The sequence below is a fragment of the Anarhichas minor genome, unplaced genomic scaffold (assembly GCF_050575085.1).
Source record: "Anarhichas minor isolate MPS153535 unplaced genomic scaffold, ASM5057508v1 ptg000002l, whole genome shotgun sequence".
NCBI lineage: Eukaryota > Metazoa > Chordata > Actinopteri > Perciformes > Anarhichadidae > Anarhichas > Anarhichas minor.
This window is the reverse complement of record NW_027466448.1, coordinates 5,426,164-5,445,000: the sequence shown is the minus strand read 5'-3', so window position 1 is coordinate 5,445,000 and position 18,837 is coordinate 5,426,164. Positions and strand designations below refer to the sequence as shown.

Here is an 18,837-nt window from a genome sequence, read left to right as displayed (position 1 = left end):
GTCGAAGTTTGTGCAACTTTAGTAAGTTAAACCGACACACTGCAACCTGTTGTGAAGCAACATAAGTTGCAGTTAGCTTAGCTAGCTAATTTACTATCACAAGTTTGATACCCTGCAGCTTGACCCGCCACGTGACCATGGCTAATATTACGTTTAGACGTGAATCCTTAAACGCCGAGCTGCCTGACACGCTGTCAATAAAGTTAGCATGCTAGTTCTTGGTCCTGAGTTAGCTTCTGTATAACCGGCTGTTGCCCCATTTAAAGAGACGCACTTGGAGCTTAAACGGGGATGACGTGCAATACTAACGTCCATCCCCCGTCTTTAACTTAACAACGAGCTCGTGTTTAAAACTTGAAACGTGTTTTTTTGCGTAGTAGCATACATGTGAGTAAGCTAGCTAGGAGCTGGTGCTAGCTAGCTAGCTAGCGTGTGTGGCACTGTGTGTCCCAAAAGGCAGCGTCGGAGTAAGGCCATGTAGTGTAACGTCATCTGTTCAAATAAGCCCCCCTCCACTCCTCCTGTGGAGCACATTTGTTTTTTTCCACTGCTGCCTGGAAAATACCAGAAAATATAATTTAAAACTTCCAATCTGCATTTCACTGCTCCCCTGTTTACCTGATATTTACTAGTTTCAGATCGTGACTGTAGTCACTGTAGTTTAGGCCACCATTAAGTTGATAAATAGAAGGTAAGTATATCACTGACTGCTGTTAATACAGTGTGAATTGGACTTTAGTCACACAGCTACCAGTTAATCTTTCCCCCTGTGTAGATTATATCCATAATAGCCAAATTTGTCCCTGCGTGTTTTAATCCCGTAATTCATACGATGGTAAAAAAGATGTTTAAATATCTTGCATAACAGATACTGACCATAATGCTCATTATTAGTGAATTTGGGAACATGTAGCCCAATTTTGAGTGCACCCAGATACAAACGTGACGTGTCAAGTAATCCCTCCTTCCTCCACTTTCTCACATGTATGCTTCACACCACACCACGTTCACAAGATCTCAGATTAAAACAAAAAGCTTCATGTCGGCCTCTTAGCAGTGACAACAAGTAGGTTGCGAGGGATTTAGTTGTGGTTTTCTACCTCTCACCCTTTGATCATTAATTGCAGAAGGGCCATAGATACTGCTGTTAATAATCAAAGACTATCATCAGAATGAATCACATATTAACCCTCATAAAAAGTTATGTATATGTGCCACACTGTGTTCGTGGCTGGTGTTGCATTGTGGATTTTTGCACGCCTCCATGTACTTTATAGAAAAGGGAAGTCTTCTTGTTGGTTTTGCGTGTTATCATATGACATTGATGCAGCAGAAGTCTGAGAGATAGGAAGTGGAGGCCTTGTTTTAATGCTTCTGTGTGTTAGCTGTTCCCACAGATGCAGTTAAAGTTGTCACGGGTTCTCTACTTAAATCTTTAAGCTGCATGAGCTGAAATTGCTTTGCAATGTATTTCATGTAAACTGATGAAAACGTACACACCAATTCATGCATTATATGAAGACCACATCGAGTGAATAGTATAGCTCTGTGACCGAACAGTTGTGCCACAGCGCCCAATGGACAAGGTGTTCTCGGACCCTAAATATAAACCATACATACTTTGGTTCCCATGAACCCACATGTCACAGGATTTCATTTCTGGTATAGTTTGTTACGGACACTTTGACATAAAATCCAACAGACTGCGTGACCGTACTTGACCTGACTGCTGCAAGACTCCTCTGTAGCTAATGCTTATGTGCACACGAATGCATCTTTATGTACTACACTCAGGTAAATCTGCATCAGACAAAGTAAAATTTGTCATCGTGAGTTTAGGTTCTTTGATCCTCAAAGCTGGCAAGACTTCATTTATCTGATCGAGGTAGTTTATTTTAAAGATCTTAGTGACCCTAATCAACAATAATTCATTATACCTAAGACTCCGTCTATAATAAACAGTTTAAAATTACGCAAAAAAAGTGCGTCCACACCAGCATTTTCAGGTCGATTTCACAGAACAATAGAAAAACTGCTAATTCTCTTCATCTTTCTTCCCTTTTTAGTTATTAAATAACAAAATTGTGAATCGCAGCCAACATCTGGTAAGGAGTGGGCCGGTTAGCCCTCCGTCCATCCCCCTCCTGCTCTCTGTGATCCCCTTTACTTTGTTTTATACAGAGCACGGTTAAGTTCATATTAACATATATTTCCTGTATGCATGCGTTTGAATCGTAGCGTTGATTATAAACTCGGTGTATGCTGGTGGAACCTACTAGATATTTGCCTCGCACTGAACAAGCAATAGATAAGTGTCTATTGAATCATGTTGCAACAGCGTTCTGATCAACAGTAACCGCTTTAGTTTGTAATTAATAAAACAAGATGCAACATGTCAATACAAATACTGTGAAATCCAATAACAACCCACACCCATACTATTCTGGACACGCCTTATAAAACAGGTAATTTGGGAGATATTACTCTGGTATCTGCTCAGCTGTAGTGAAACTAATTAAACTCAAAAGTTTTAAGCATTTTCTTGAGTATTGACTTCCATCGAAAACGCTTTTGAGGCTGCTCGACGTACAACGATGTCATGGAAAACAGCAGCCCCCCCCCCCCACACCTGCTTCCTTTCCTGCCTCCTTATTTCCTCTCACTTCAACCGCTGGGCTCTGAAGTAGATAATCATCCTTGAAGGTGATGGAAGACTCTAATTGCTGTCACTGTATTTTCATATCGTGAAAGAAATTCCAGTCAGGCACAGATGTCAATTTGGTGTAATTTTCTGAAATGCTATACTTTTGTATGGAAGCAGAGGTGGCATATTAACGGCTCGTGGAAAATGCTGTTGGCGCTTTCGGGCAGCATAACTGAAGATTTAAATGTCCGTCACTGCAGAACACAAGTATCTACTTTAGTTTGGAAAGTGGAGGATTTTAAAAGTAGAAATAGATTTGTTTTTTAGCTACTCTGTGATGCAAATAACTGCACTCTACTTGAGGTTATTTTGCGGGGGTTGGACACTTTCCATCATTAAAAGAGAAACGTGTAGTGAAATGTATGTAGTAAACGTCAACTAATTATTTTATTGTACTGTGTTCTTACATGACAGGACTAGGTGAAGGTGTGAGCCAAGACTTTTTTTGGTACGGAGAGTAAAAACTGGTCAGGTACCGACAGCTGATATTGATTTAAACGACAGTTTTTATTTACTGTAGGCAAAGTTCTTGTACAGCTGCTTGTGTGACAACACAGCTGTTGATAAGGATTCACGTCCAAACTAAATATTAGCCATGGTCAGGTGGCGGGTCAAGCTGCAGGGTATCAAACTTGTGATAGTACGTTAGCTAGCTAAGCTAACTGCAGCTTATGTTGCTTAACAGGTTGCAGTGTGTAAAGTTGCACAAACTTCGACATAATGAGAGGCCTCCGTGTTTTGCGTCAGACCTGGTTTGTGTGGTCGTTGTGACAGCTTTTACTCGGTTACTTAACGTGTCCCGTGTAAACTCTAATCTGTCAAATTCATGATTTAGTATTGTATCTCCACTCATGTATTAAATTCTCAGACAAACAGAAATAGAAAAACATTAAAGTATAACACAGTTTCAAATAAAACAAACTACAGCTCATAAAATGTAATCGTCACCCTTTTGACGCCACTCTGAACAAAACTACATCCATTCCAGATTTTTAAAAATCAATTTAAAGGCAATTAAAATAGTTTTACGATCACTGAAGGTAAATATGGGATTTGGCCATCTCTTGTCTTTTCTCTCTCGTCTGCCTTTGCTCATCTACATACCTTTAAAAACTGGAAGAGCCATCACTTGATTCAGGATCTGGGAAAGTATACAATGTGTCTTTGTTCTGCGTAGCACTCGTATCTGTTGTAACTTTCTGGCAAATTCAATCTGTTGAGGAACTGACGTGTGCTGTGATGATCTGTGTAATTTGTCAGTGAAAGCATGAAAGAAGTTAGTTTAGTCAGAAACCGGACGCATGATGTTTCTAGGAAAACATGATTCTCGGTAGTCTAGACCGCTTCAAGATGCTCTAGGGATGTACAAAGTGCAGTTTTCAGCTGCTGTCAAATAATAACACTCCGCTACAGATTACTCTGTCAAGGCCCAACTTCACAGCAAAGTCGATGCTTTTAAGGAACCAAGAAGAAAAGAGTGTGTCACTCTCTTCATGAAGGGTTGTCTTGGAAAGGGAACAGTATGTTCAAAGATAAAATCATAACATATCCACTTCTCACCTTTTTTATTCTGTCTGTTTTCCTGCTCTGTGTCTCCAGATGGCAGCCAAGATGGGAGGAGACCAGATGCCCAGCATGAACAGCTCCCCTCCGGTCACAGACCACTCCCTCTACGGCTTTGGAGGTCAGAAACGCTCACTAGACAATGGAGGTAAGAGGCCTTCAGTACCAACGCATACATGTCCCGTTTGCACGTCTGCAGAACGTTCTCATGTATTGATCTATGTTCAACTGTTAATGATCAGCAGTCTGAACGTGGCTCGTCTCATAGTTTATGGACCTGGTCATACATACAGAAGGAGCTATGGTTTTTTAATGGAGTATTGAGTATCTTGACGCTGCAGTGTCGTGAAAAACGTGTCATTCTATCTTGCTGTCCGTCGCTTATGTATGAAAGATTTCCTCCATTTCATGTCCACGAAGAAGAAACGCTAACTATTTATCCCGCCGTCCTCTTGTCTTGTCAGTTGTTTGTATGATAGTTCAGCCCTGAAAGCAGGTTTAGGTTTGTTTGGCGCTGTTGTTTGCAACAACGTGTCCTCGGTTTCTCTCGGTGAAGGCTGTCCCACCATATTGGGGGGAATAACAGAAATGGTATCTTTGTAGCGCTGCGGTTAGCTCTCAATATTTAGTTATCAAATGTACAAATGTACTCACGGCATTCCCATTTTATCTTCCGGCCCTGTCCTCGTATAAACGCGGTACACCTCCTGTTTTATATTCATAGCTGTTCCGTTTCCAGAGGAAGTGAAATCAGTGCAAACGACCATAAAATTGATTTGAAGTTGCTAGATATCAACTCAGGTGTTCACGTTCATGGCAGCACATCCTCCACTGACCCTGCAGGACCCTTGCTTGGTGCTACCCCGTCAAAATGCAATTCAGGACCAGCAGCCACTGACCCGGCTGCTGCCTCTCTTCTTTTTTTTCTGAGCGGCTCTGATTGAAACACTCTCAGACCTGATTACCATGCTGGTGGAAGCCCCCCCGCTGTGGGTCAGACACAAACACGGAGGATTGGCAGCACCACATCCATCTTGCTCCCCTCCGTGACTCGTTCCTTTTTCATTTTGCTGCTTCGTCATTTTCACAGATATTTAAAATAGTTTTATTATTAACCATGATCTCACATTATTTCTCTGGTGTTAATTGGTTTGCTTCCCTCTCACCTCTCTCAGTAGGGAACCACCTCGGTGCAATGGTACATCAAAGGTGAGCAGAGCCTCCTCTCGTCTGTGTTTCTGTTCGTTTTGATGCACTTGCTTGTCTTCTTAGTGTTTTCTCTGTGCCTCATTGAACCCTCTCAACCCAAAGCTGTTCCCGTCACATTTTACTCACTGTGGCCTCTTTTCTCACCTGCATACACACTACCGGTCCACCTGTTATATTGATGTTTAGTCTTTCCTTGTATAAACTGTGTAATTCAGACACAAGATTCACTGTTTACATTTGAAGTAGTTTTGCACCCAAAAGAAGAAGAATGGAATCATTAAAAAGCAACAAATCTTTTTGAGAAGCTAGAACCAGAAAACGTTTGTAAACCAAATTTAAGAAAACTGATTTAACTCATAATTTCTAGAGCTGAACTATTAATCGATTCTGTTAATGATTTAAATCTGAAATGAATATTTTCTGTTTTTTGTACGTCCTCAATGACCGTAAACTTACATCTTTGGGTTTTCCATCAGAGAAAAGAAGCAATCAGAACACTCTATTGATCATGTGCTAATCTCTCCAGGGCTCTCGCTACAGAAGACTATAAAGTGCCTGATAAGATGGTGGGATTCAGTAAGTAGCTCTTCAGTTCATTATAGTCAGTATTAATGTTTCATGTAATCACCAGTATTGACATTCTGCTCAGTTTTTGGGTCACTGCTTAAGGCCCCTGTCTAAATTCAAAAAGGCGTCTAAACTGTGTCTCTCCTGCTTCTGTAGTCATTGGAAAAGGAGGAGAGCAGATCTCAAGAATCCAGCTGGAATCGGGTTGTAAGATCCAGATTGCTTCAGGTGACTAAATGCGTTGTCTACGCCCCTTGTTTCTGCTTTAGGAGATCCGTTGTCTCCTCAGAGGCCAGAACCATGAACAGTAGAATATGGGGTCTTTTAAAGATTGCCATTATTTCTCTTTTGTGCAGTAGTGTTGGAAATGTTTCGCAATAGTAGATTATCACAATGAATGTCAGACGTTTTACCCTGTCAAGTTGGTTCTCTGTCAATTGACATAACAAGCTGCCCTTATTCACAAATAAATAACATAGACTTCTCTTTAAAACATCCCTGTTACAGCTCATAGTGTGCTACTTCTTTCTTACCGCTTACTTCACTGATTCCATGACTTCAGCTTTGGTTTGGTTGTTGAGTATCGCTGGGAGATGATTGTTGTATCTCGGTTCCAGGGAGTGCAACATACCACGAAGGCTCTGACTCTGTGACTGAGAAGGGGCGCCAATCCTTAGCAAAAAAAGTTGCGATCTACTTCGTGATCCGTGTCGAGTGTCGGAAGAAGAAGCGAAACGCTTCCATGCGATCCGATACTGGTGTTAAATTAAGAAGATGTATTTCTGACATCTGTGCTCACCTTAGATCAGAGTTTAAGATGCGTCATGGTCTAATATCACACTTGTGTGCTTGTGTGATGTTTATATCGAATGCGAGCAGTTTTATAACGAGAAGCCAGAAGAACAGTTGGTTGTCTATTAGCGTGCAACAATCGGACCTTTTTCCTTGTGTTCCCGTGTGTGCAGTCTCTTTAACTGTTGTGCTGATGTTGTTCCAGACAGCGGAGGCATGTTGGACCGGCCCTGCACGCTGACTGGAAGCCCAGAGAACATTGAGTAAGTCTCAACTTTGACAGATTTGCTCAAAGTGTGCCCTATTGTAGTGACACAGAGGGCATGAACTCAAATCTCTTTTCACATCTCCACTTAATCAGTCACTGAATCACCTGAACAACTCTTTCACTTTTGACAAAGAGAGATGTGAGTGGAACTGTGGTGATGAATGTATTTCTTGCCCCCACCCCCACCACAGTCAGGCCAAGAGGCTGCTGAGTGAGATTGTGGAGCAGTGTCGGTACGGTCCAGGCTTTCACAGCGACATGGACGGCAGTTCCATCCAACAGATCCTCATCCCCGCCAACAAAGTGGGCCTCGTCATCGGCAAAGGAGGAGAGACCATCAAACAGCTGCAGGTCTGCTAGTAGACCACACTGAGTGAAACACAGCTGTACTCTCTGTTAGTCGGCCATCGTTTATGTTCTTAAACATTTGACTCACAGACTGGACTAAACACAACTCTACCATAACAGTTTTATTAGGGTTGCCAAATAAATGTGCAGAATTTCTTCCATCTTGTATTTGAGATTTAAAGTTGCAGTACACCTTTGAGTCATATTGAGCCTGGTTGTTTTTATTGCTCAATAATCGTCTATTTATAGCAGTTATACAACGTTTGTTTTACTGAGAGGAGAAAAACAAGAGCCTGTTATCTCTGGCTAAATGAATGTATTTTATAAAGTATTTAACATGTGCGTATGTTTTCAACAACACATTTATCAAATGTATATATCTCTGATAGATGTATTGTGATGCGGAAATGGCAGTAAAAATGGTCAGGAACGTTTATTTGCCCACAAATTATGATTTATAGATGAAGTGTGTCACAATGTTTTATCATTTAGTCTGGGAAACACTGATTTAAACCACATTCTTGGCCTACTATTAAACTGAAATAGGGCCATCCCCCCCTAAACCTGGTTCTGAATTGAAATCGGCTATAAATTAGTATGAACCCGGTTCTTTAATCGGTACTTTAAGAAACCAGGAAGTGAGTTTAGTGCATCAGAAATATGGTTTTGGTGTATTTATGGTCTGGGTTCTGTCTGTATTTGTAGGGGTGAGCTCTACGGCTGTCACACACACACACACACACACACACTCTCTCACTAACCTAAGCATCATTTCCACATCCTTCATAGTTATTCCACTTCTGGTCGAGATGGCCAAGATTACATCAAAATATAAAACCTGTTCTTGGAGATGTGGCAGAATTTGCTCCCTTCAGCGTGAATGGTCTTTAGAGCCCCGGGTAACTCTATGGTGTGTTTCTGCTCTGTCTGATTGTACCCCTGCAGGAGAGGACAGGAGTGCAGATGATAATGATTCAGGATGACCCCATGCCCACTGGAGCAGACAAGCCCCTGAGAATCACTGGGGATCCCCACAAAGTGCAGGTCGGTCTCAGAGGAGCTCAGTGTGCGCTGCGATGCTGCCAGTTTACTCTCAAGTTTACACATTTTATACCTTCAGCGTTCCAGTCATTTGAAAGTCTCTTTGTTTTTATTGAGAATTCCAGCTGGACACTTAAGATTCACATTCTTTGTTTAAAAATAATGTTTTAATAAAGATTCTGTCTTTCAATCGTCTTCATAGCAAGCCCGTGAACTTGTGATAAAGCTCATCCGAGACAAGGACCAAGGAGACTTCAGGGTGGGCCGGGCAGACTTTGGATCCAAAATGGGGGGAAGCAGTCTGGATGTAAGAGCTTTTGTTCCGCTTCTAAAAATACTGTGATTCTATTCATTCGCGTTGGATATTTTTGCAATCTTTTCTGAATTCTTCTCTGTGTCCTCTTCGTCCAGGTGGTTGTGCCCAGGTTTGCAGTCGGCATCATCATCGGCCGGAACGGGGAAATGATCAAGAAGATTCAGAACGATGCGGGGGTCCGGATCCAGTTCAAACAAGGTAACAAGGAAACAAGGCCTGAAGTAAAGTAGAAATGTGTAATCCCTAAAGACGGATAATGTTGCCTCAGGAATAGAAACAAGTTGGACGTTGAGTTTCGCATCTGGAGGCTGATATGTATTCCAGTCCAATAATCCCAAAATTCATAATTTCTTCCTTCTTAATCCCTACTCACTTGAGCTGTGAAATCCAAACCTAAAGTTAAACAATGTCCCGAGGCTTTTACATAATGAGTTGTATTTAAAGCGCTCAAAAGTAAATACGTATGCCGTCTTACGACAGTTACAGACCTTTGGTGTCCCTTGTGTTTGTCGTCCAGATGATGGAGTCAGTCCTGACCGAATCGCTCAGGTGATGGGTCAGCCAGACCACTGCCACCATGCGGTCCACCTCATCAATGAACTGGTCCAGACTGCTCAGGTTAGTGTTTCTGCTTTCATCCTCTCTGTTTACATCGCTCCAGTAAATACGATAAAAAGCTTCCGATCCATTAAATGAGAATCTCTAAATTTCCTGCAAACTGCTCGGTTGCGTCAAAACACTGTTGCTGCTTCCCTTCCCGTAGGAGCGAGATGGATTTGGAGGTGTAATCGGACGTCGGGGGCGAAGTGACTGTAACATGGGAAGCTCTGGAGGACTGCAGGAGGTGACCTATGCAGTACCGGCCGATAAGTGTGGACTAGTGATTGGCAAAGGTAAGGAACAAGTTTTCATTCAGTTTCGTAACTCTGTTTAAACGTGTTGTTGCTGTAAGTTTGTGCTTTGTTTGTATAGCTGAGACTTTTTCTGTGAGCGACAAAAACTGTATCTTGCTGCCTGAGAGAAAAAATAGAGTCAATCAATATGAACAGTCTTAATAAGATTATATCCAAACGGCCAGATTGCCTTCTCCCTTTAATAACTGAATGCCGTTTTGTGTTCTGCGTGAAACTGATGAGAAGGGGGGGGGGGGGGGGTGTGAGTGACCACCCTCCTATTCTCTCTCCAGGCCTCATGTATACAGCACAAGTGGCATTCATTGGCTTCACTAAGGGCTTAATGACGGGGATAATGCGTGTAATGTGACATTAATTGTTAAAGGTGCATAATAACAGCCCTCAATCATGTGGAAGGCTGCCTGGCATCTAATGAGGGTCTTTCAGCCCAATAGAGTGCAGCGAGGGAATGAATAGAAGGAATTAGCTTATTGGCTATTCATGCCCACTCTATTGCCAGCTATTTAAAAGTCATTGACCATTGCATTGGAAGGAGCTTGTGTGTGTGTGTTTGCATGCATGTCGCCTTGGTGTGTGTGTGTGTGTGTGTGTGCGTGCAGTTGTGGGCGGGTTGGGAGTAGGCCTCTTTACCTAAGATAAAAACATGGCAATAGAAATGTCAAGTGGCTTTTGTGCATGTAGTGGGGCGAGGGAAACAAATAAACCTGGGCGTTGCGTCCCCCTCTCTGAGCATTAGCATATGAAGTGGGCCAATATGGTGGAGATGGCGGTGGGTCTGGGTGCTGTCAGCCGTCCCTTAAAGGGTGCGGTGATTAATATCTTTACGATGCCATATGCAGCCCGTTGCCCCTCTGTTCTGACCCCCTACACGCACGCACACACACACACACACACACACAGCTTGATGAATCAAGCCACCCACCAACCTGCTCACACTTTATCACAGCCGTGAGTTCAGTGCAAGAGCCGAAACAAGCGTCCAACAACTTTACTAAAAATCGAAACTCAAAGGTCCACTTACTATGTTTTCCAGGACTTTCAGTCGCTTCTCATACTGGATGGAGTTCGCTCATTTGAAAGTTTAAGTTTGCTTGTTTTGAAAGCTAGTAAGTGGACTGTATGTGTTGACATTTATTTGTCAAACTCTACTGCTTTTAATGTGAAGAATGGACTTTTACTCTATACCCCTGATGAGTAAAGAAAAGTACTATGCTGCTTGATTTTCATCTCTTCTTCCTTGTACGGCTGGGACGAAATACAATGTTCTTAATTGAATCGTGTTGCGAAATTATGACATGATGTAGTTTTACAAATTTTGTGCAAGAGACGGCACCCCAAATTGGGGATTTGTGTGTTTCCTTCCTCAGTCCAGAGACGTGGAGCTGAGGTGGATTGGCGACTCTAAATGTCCCGTAGGTGTGAATGTGAGCATGAATGGCTGTCAGTCTCCGTGATAGACTGGAGACCTGTCTACGGCGGACCCCGCCTCTCGCCCAATGACAGCTGGGACCCGGCTACCCCCCCCGCCCACCCGTGACCCTCTAAAGGATAAGTAGATAGATGGATGGATTATCGGTTAATGTTCAATGGCTTGATTAACTGATCATGTCGCCTCTAGAACAGGGTATAAGATACAGCAAACTTATCAGAACACATAAATAACGTAGTGGAAAGTACACAAACAAACTAGACTTTTCCTTTTCTGTAAGTTCCCCTGATGGAGAGTTATCGAAAGCAAAACAATCTTTCTTAGTGGAAGTTACTACACATGTCTTTCCTAATTATATATTGATATAAAAATACTCTTCTCAACACAATATTGATTTTAAACCATACTGCCCACCTCTAGTTCCATGTAAACACTACTGTTGCGTTAGGAATTAGCTCGGTACACATTCTGCTGTTGTTTTCCCTCGAGGCCGGAGAGTTTCACCCCACCAGCAGCTAACCAGTCCATCGGGTTTGCCCTGAATGCCGTCACCAGTTGCACTTTTGTGTCCCCTCCTTTTCTCCAGCTCACTAAACCAGTCTCATTAATAAGGCCCGTATTATCTGCCCTCACTACAGCCCAGTCCATGAAATGAATAGTCGGGGTCTTCATTGCACTCTGCCGTCTGACTAGAAGAGCTCATAATGGCTTCATTAAGGCAGAAGTTTCATTTGGTTGACAATGGGTTAATGGGCCCTGTGCAGTCTGTTGGCAGCCAGGGATCGGCTGCGGGAGGAGGAGAGCTTTTTTGATGAGTGTTTTCATTCGGAGGTCAGCTGGGGTCATCCGAGTGTCAGCCACAAGTGAACAAATGTGTAATTGATGTTGGGACAGCCCCGGTGTCCCCCCGGGAAGCACCCTCAGCCTTTTTTCCTTCAGATGGCTGTTGTGGAGGGGGGTGGGGGTGGGTGGCGGCGTCTATATGCTCCCCCGTTCACTCCCTCCTCTCATCACAGAGGACAACACCGAGTCAAGAATGAAAAGGGTAAAAGAGACAAACGATATCCCAGAAGGAGGATACGCTTCAATTTTGGCCCTTTTCTCCTGCCCGCTATGTTTAATTTCTCCCTGCTGGTGTAATTGCTCTCCCCACACGTCGGAGAGCTGGCATCTGACGCAGCGGAGGGGGGGTGCAGGAGATGTCTCCTTTTGTTTCCTGATTTGCATGGATGTTGCCACAGAATGGGTAGATAAGTGGTGAGACGCAAGCCGGAGTCTTCATAAGGTAGCTCTATCGCACTGGCTCAATGCTGCGGTCGTATCATACTGGATGGATGGATTCAAACATTAAAGACGTACAAGCATTCACCTCTATGCTGACGATTACGCACTTTACGTTACTAAAGTCACGGTTGCTCTTTGTGCTGCGCTCCTTTCTACATACAAATGATGGTGTTTTGTGATGAGTGAAGAAAGAGCGCTTGAGAGTGAAACCCTTTCTTCCTTCTACGTGAAGTAGGCGTTATCGTTTTTATTGTTAGTTTCAAAACGTTGTAGGAAGCGACGTGCCAAAATTCTGACATCAGAAAAGTGTGGAAAGAGTTTCAGATGCTGTTTGCTGTCTGACAAGAAGTTCATCTTATGTTAATATCTGTGTTGTGAAAGTCTTACGTGAGTCACACAGTTTGTGATCGTATGTATAAGTTTATTAATCAATTAGACGATTATCAAGGTAGTTGCGAAGTCATTTTCTAATTGTTGAGGCCATTTTTACCAGTTCTTGGTTTTCAATGTGAGGATTCTTTTGTTTTCCTTTGTCTTTTGTGAAAGTTAAACCAAATTTATATATTTTTTTTAGACAAGACATGTGAGAACTTCCTCGTGGGCTCTTGAATAGCTGTCTGTATTTTCTGACCTTCTTATGAAGGCAGATCAACCAATAACAAAAACACCTGCTAGTCGCAGCCCTAGCTAAATACGATGCATCCCTCGCTGTGGTCCCCAGGTGGAGAAACCATCAAGAACATCAAAGAGCAGTCTCGTGCCCACGTGGAGCTGCAGAGAAACCCGCCGCCCAACACCGACCCCAACGTGCGCATCTTCTCCATCCGAGGCACCCCTCAGCAGTTGGAGAAGGCCCGCCAGCTGATCGATGAGAGAATTGGGGTAGGTGGTCTGGCCCAGGCCCCAAAAATCTATTGTCTGGCCCGATATTCATGAGCGCACATGTCAATGCGGAGAGCTGCCGGGTTGCTGTTGTGCTGGTGGCCGGCAGGATGTCACCAGAGGTTAAACATAAAGAATCCATCAAATGGACTTAATGGAGTGCATCAGCGCCCGGCCCTGCCCTCTGACCTTGCCTGTTGGCTCCCTTTTTAAACACAAGTGTGGTCCCTCACTCGCCTCCTCGTCCCTTTCTGTGCTCTAGGGCCCAGGAATGGGGGGCAACAGCAGCTTCGGTATGAATCCCTACAACCAAGGACCAACCACTCCTCCTCAACAGTATGCTTCAACTTCTCCTCAAACCGCCTCACGTTGTCGTAAGAAATTGATTGTCAACTTTATTACTCACATTGAATTGTCTTGTTTATTTTTACATAAGTGGGGCTCAGACCTTCATGACTGGTGGAGGAGGAGGTGGTGGAGGAGGAGGAGGAGGAGGAGGAGGAGGAGGAGGGTGGGGTACAACTTTTCAAATATGGCAGCCTCAAGGCCAACAGGACCACAGTAAGTAAAAAGCACCGAGAACTGACCACGTATGACTAGAAATCTGATCCGTTCCCAGCTAGCTCACTGGGCTCAATGAGGGAACAAACTGAATTTATCGTGTTGCCTTTTTAAACGTGGCTCTGAATGCGTGGCCAGTTTTCAGCAGGCTGGGATAAGATGGCGACGCTCGCGGTGGCTAACCACCTCTTTCCTGTTCAGACAGATTTTAAATTAGCTGTCGATGGAAATCGTTAGGAAACGGATGAGAGCAGAAGGTGAAAAGGGAAACGCAAAGGCCACTGTCGGTAACTGTGGTGGTGTTATGTGTGTCTGGTTTCAGGTCACAATGGATCCCAGACGAGCCAGATGGACTGGGAGCAGTATTATAAAAAGCTAGGCAAGAGAACGGGATATTTTTGTTGTTCCACAGAAGTTTAAATTTAAATCATCCTTTTTTGTTAAATACAAGCCTGATGAAGCCATTTATTTACCCACCATGTTGGAAAGATGAGCATACATCCTGCTTGCAACTTAAGTTTAAAACTCTGCTCACTAAAACTGAAGAGTCAGAGGCTGTGTTTAAGACTTGTATTATTTAAAAAAAAACAAAATTGGAACTCTTCCTTTGTTGGGTTTTCAGGTCAGCAAAACCAAGCCCAGAGCTCTGCTCCTGAATACAACAAAGGTTGGGGTGAGTACTTGTGGAAGTGTTTCATTATGAGCTCAAACCTGCAGGTTGACTTCATGCATTTGATTCTGGCTCCTCTGTTTCCTTTCCTCACTGTTGTGTTTTTTCTTCCCCTTCAGGCCAGACAGCTGGTCCTGGATCTCAGCAGACCTCTAATCCTGACTACAACGCCTGGGTTGACTTCTACAGACAGCCGGTGGCCTACTTCAACCAGAGCGCTCAGCAAACGCAAGCCCCAGGCCTTCAGGTGAGAACCGGCAGAACACATTGATCAGGAGGAGGCTGGTATTTCTTATTGCCAACAAATCCCATAAAAAGAGCAAAACCAACAATGTTAGTCTGTTCCTCGGTACATGACTTTGGCTCTCAGCTCCAAACCCATTGGTTCCTACTGTCGATGTAAACCTTAAAAACAAGCAACTACTTTAATAATGTAATCTGTGGAAGGAAATGTGTTTTAATAGTTGTTGTACATCAATGGAGCTCTATGGCACAGTTCTTACTGGTTGGATTGGTTGAAAGTATAACACATCACCTCATTTCTCTTTAAATGTCTTTAAATGTGAGTGGAATCGGCTGCGATGTTGATGATGAACAAACTGTTTTTACTCTCAGGATCATTAAGAGACGACGGGGACAGACTTGAATCACTGAGGATGGAAACAACCCTTTTTTAACGGAGGGTTCTAGATTTACAACGCCTTGAAGACTTTTTTTCTTAGTGAGAAACACTAGCTGTAGAATGACTTATATGATAAAGTAATATTTCTAAAAATCAGGAACAGTTATTTGTTACTAAATGCTTGTGTACACTGTTATTTTGAATAGACAGTATCTGGGATCCCTTTTTGGACTTGAGAGAGCTGTTTCGTTTTTTTTCTATGTTTTCCTGTCTTTGACTCCGATTGTACCGCCAAAACTGACCAGAGTTGTAACATTTCAAAAGGCAATATGATCTATTTTTTCTAGTTCTGTTTGAAATGAAACCATGATTATGTGCTTAGCAGTCTTGAATACCGTGTTGTCATAAGATGTTTAACAGCGAGTGTGTTCAAATGTTTTTCCTTTTACATAATTCAGTGAAATGAAACTGTGATGTTTTATTACAGGAAATGTATTTTTGTTACACGGTTTAAAAAGCGGGATTAGTGTCGGCCAGCGGCAGTAGTTCTGATTTAATTCCTGTTGTGCATTGTATGCTGTTTTTCATCGTCATGTTATTGTACTCTGGTTTAAACAAAGGTGCAATATCTAATTTCCCTTTTGAAACAAAGATGGGTTCTCTAATATTTTGACAGACTTTTAACTTGTAGTTTTAAGATGTTTTGTTTTGTTTTTTTCAAATGGAATTGTCATCGATAATGTATAACAATTATCTGTTCCGATAGGATTTAGGGGGATGTTGCAAATAGCTTTTTTGCCTTTGCTACCTTGTAAAACTATGTATATATGCTCATATATTTGACTGTTAATTTAAAATATATATGTTTCATATATATATACTTATATAAAAACTATTTTTTTTCCTGTGATCAGTGTAGCAGGAGAATTGTCCCTCTTTTTCTGTTCTGTTTTCTTACTGAAAATGTTCAAAGATTGTGAATGTGTGATTTGAAATTTGATGTTGCATCTTGTTATGAAGAAAAATAAGCGATAGATTTTTGTGTATGTTCTGTACCTGAACTATTCAAGACTGCTAAGCCTCTGTACTTCTACCTGTGTAATAATTAATATAGTATTTTTATGTTTTAAGTATTATGATCAAAAACTGTCTTATTTGGTACCTCCCAGTTCACCAACGCCCCACTGAGCCCTCGCTGTGGACTCAGTGGGGCGTTGGACTCAGTCCAATGCTAATAACTTTTTAATTAATTTTTTATTTCTTTGTGTGATCTAATATAAATGAGATAAATGATGCATCATTATGGAAAAATGATTCTGGTATTAACGTCATTTCTTAATGAAAAGGGATATAATTTCAAAATGTCTAATTATGGTGTTTTCTTTCCTTCGTGTACAGTTAACATGTATTAAAAACATCCAGACTACCTTTATTGTGTACTGTTAAGCTGATTACAATGTTAACACTTTCCTCAAAGGATAATATAGTTTTTACTTCGAAGTACACATGAAGGTGGATTCTATCACCACAGCGCTGCCAGAAAAACAGCAAATGCATATTATTTCGACAGTTGTACAACTCCAAATCTATCACATACATGTCTTTTAATATTTCAAATAAATGGCACAATGGTTCCTGGTTTGCAGATTAAAATCGGTAGAGATGTTCTTTACTTGCTGCTTTATTTTTAGTCCTAATCTATCAGACAGTTACAATATTCTGACAGAGAAAAGCAAAAAAACTTGTGTTGAAATTGTTAGTCAGTCAACATATGATTGTCCTTAATTCTTTACACCTGGCTTTAAGGGCTTTTGCTATAAAAACACAATATTTAATATTCTATCTTGTATCGGCGTTCAACTCTGGACCTGTTTCGTTAGTCTGTTACCAAATCTAAATCAATCAGGTGTGATGATTGCCATTATATACATTTAATGTTGACTCTTTTCTCATGTTTTCTTCAGGCTGCCGTTTCCTGTTTGCGCCTCTACAAAATTGGGTTTGTCTCTCAAAATGAACTCTGTTTCATGATTGATTTCGCTCTCCTCATTGCTCAATTGTAGCAGATTTCCTACACTTCCATGTCTCATTGCTCCCTAAACAATCCATCTATCATTTCCATCCTTTCCCTCCGTGCACATGTTAAATGTCCACTTGCAGTCATCCCTCAGCTCTCCTGTCCAGTCCCTCTCCACCCCCTCCAGACCCCCCTCCAGCTTTGTCACTGCACATCTTTGCACTCAGCAGGGGGACTCCTTCCACAGTGGACCCTGCGCGGCCCCATACCGTCCACTGCATTGATGCAGTGCAGCTGTTTCCAAATCCAGCCCTTGATTTTGATCCTCTTCCTTCTTTTTAAGGCCGCGTCCCCGTGGACACTTCTGACCTGGTGGTCCATTGTGGCCGTCTAATGATTTAGTTGTTCCAGGATCATTCGCAGACTGAGGTTGAGAGGCACGATTATTATTCATATAGACTTTACTCGTACACCTTTGCTCCTTCGGGGGTTATTTTATGCTGCAGCATGTGAACCATCCTCCATATAAACTAGTTTAGAGGATGCAGTGTTTCTCATGTTGTAACGTGGAAAACCCTTTGGGGCAAATTGCATTTTATGCTACTTTGACTTGATTGTTGACACAATATACAACATAATGTATTTAAACACTTTAAAAATTACAAAACATACAGAGCAAGAATATCAACTTTTAAAAGTTGTTGCAGGGAAATAATACTTTTTATTTAGCTGTTTAGTTTTTTTAAAACTAATATTCAAACTCATTCTTTAAATTGGATAAACTGCAGTTTTTGTGTTGCGCTCAGTGGTTTTACTCAAGTGATGAACTTGTTCTTTACTTTAGAAGTTGCATTTTCTGCTACTTCAGGCTTAAACCTCTGAGGAACATATTCCACGTGTTATTACTTTTATTACTTTTTTTCAGCTATAGTTACAAATTTAGTTGAATTGTTACTTAAAAATATATTTGATCAGCTTATAAAATATAATACAACAATAAAACAATACTATATCTTGACGGAAGGAGCCAGTCTGCACAATGATACTTTTACTTTTGACACTTTGAATACATTTATCACCTTGTGGTATTTCTACTTTAACTTGCACCTCTGAGGCTCAAACACTGCATCACTTAAATAACTTCTTTATACCCACGGAGGGTTTTCTCAACGAGCCTTATCGATCTGTTTGGATTGTCTTTACACTAAAGAGCAGTGGAAGAAGTATTCACATCTTTTAAATGTAGTAATACCACAAAGTAGAAATACTTTGTCATAAGTCATGCAAACACAATTTTACTTTAAAAGTACAAAAGTTTTTGCATCAAAATATATTTAAACGTACCAGAAGTAAACGTACCGTTGTAAAATGGCCCATTTCACAAAACTATATTCTATTATTTATTCTAATTGTTGATGCATTAATGTCTAACACCGATGTTGCAGCTTGTGAAGGTGGAGCTAATTATAATCTATAACAAATCATAAATGATCAGCTGATTATGTTTTGTATTCCCGTAATAATTTGAATTGGCAGTAATTAAAGCTGTCAGAGTATAAAGCACAGTGTGAGTAGTGGAAATAAAATTACTCAAGTACCACAAAATTGTGTATTTGCTTACTTTTCGCTACTGGTGTTTTTGCATTGAAC

At 41.6% G+C, this 18,837-nt stretch overlaps 1 protein-coding gene across 14 annotated transcripts in view; it reads left to right on the top strand.

Annotated features, from left to right (window-relative positions):
- fubp3 (far upstream element (FUSE) binding protein 3) overlaps positions 1 to 18,792 on the top strand; it is a 19,221-nt gene extending 429 nt beyond the window's left edge. For 2 of the 14 annotated variants that reach the window (XM_076086739.1, XM_076086745.1), the window contains exons 2-20: positions 4,304 to 4,388; positions 5,446 to 5,476; positions 6,003 to 6,052; positions 6,200 to 6,271; positions 7,041 to 7,098; positions 7,295 to 7,454; positions 8,397 to 8,495; positions 8,695 to 8,799; positions 8,904 to 9,006; positions 9,326 to 9,426; positions 9,572 to 9,701; positions 13,157 to 13,317; positions 13,580 to 13,653; positions 13,754 to 13,878; positions 14,201 to 14,257; positions 14,501 to 14,551; positions 14,668 to 14,795; positions 17,135 to 17,169; positions 17,331 to 18,792. In XM_076086739.1, coding sequence (XP_075942854.1) covers positions 4,304 to 4,388; positions 5,446 to 5,476; positions 6,003 to 6,052; positions 6,200 to 6,271; positions 7,041 to 7,098; positions 7,295 to 7,454; positions 8,397 to 8,495; positions 8,695 to 8,799; positions 8,904 to 9,006; positions 9,326 to 9,426; positions 9,572 to 9,701; positions 13,157 to 13,317; positions 13,580 to 13,653; positions 13,754 to 13,878; positions 14,201 to 14,257; positions 14,501 to 14,551; positions 14,668 to 14,795; positions 17,135 to 17,169; positions 17,331 to 17,529 — 1,824 coding nt within the window. In that variant the 3' untranslated portion in view covers positions 17,530 to 18,792. Of the gene's footprint in view, positions 22 to 4,303; positions 4,416 to 5,442; positions 5,477 to 6,002; positions 6,053 to 6,199; positions 6,272 to 7,040; positions 7,099 to 7,294; positions 7,455 to 8,396; positions 8,496 to 8,694; positions 8,800 to 8,903; positions 9,007 to 9,325; positions 9,427 to 9,571; positions 9,702 to 13,156; positions 13,318 to 13,579; positions 13,692 to 13,753; positions 13,879 to 14,200; positions 14,258 to 14,500; positions 14,552 to 14,667; positions 14,796 to 15,163; positions 16,599 to 17,134; positions 17,170 to 17,330 lie in introns of those variants that run through there. The other 12 variants (XM_076086738.1, XM_076086744.1, XM_076086736.1 and 9 more) reach the window with 10 other exon arrangements.
- Positions 18,793 to 18,837: the final 45 nt, after the last annotated feature.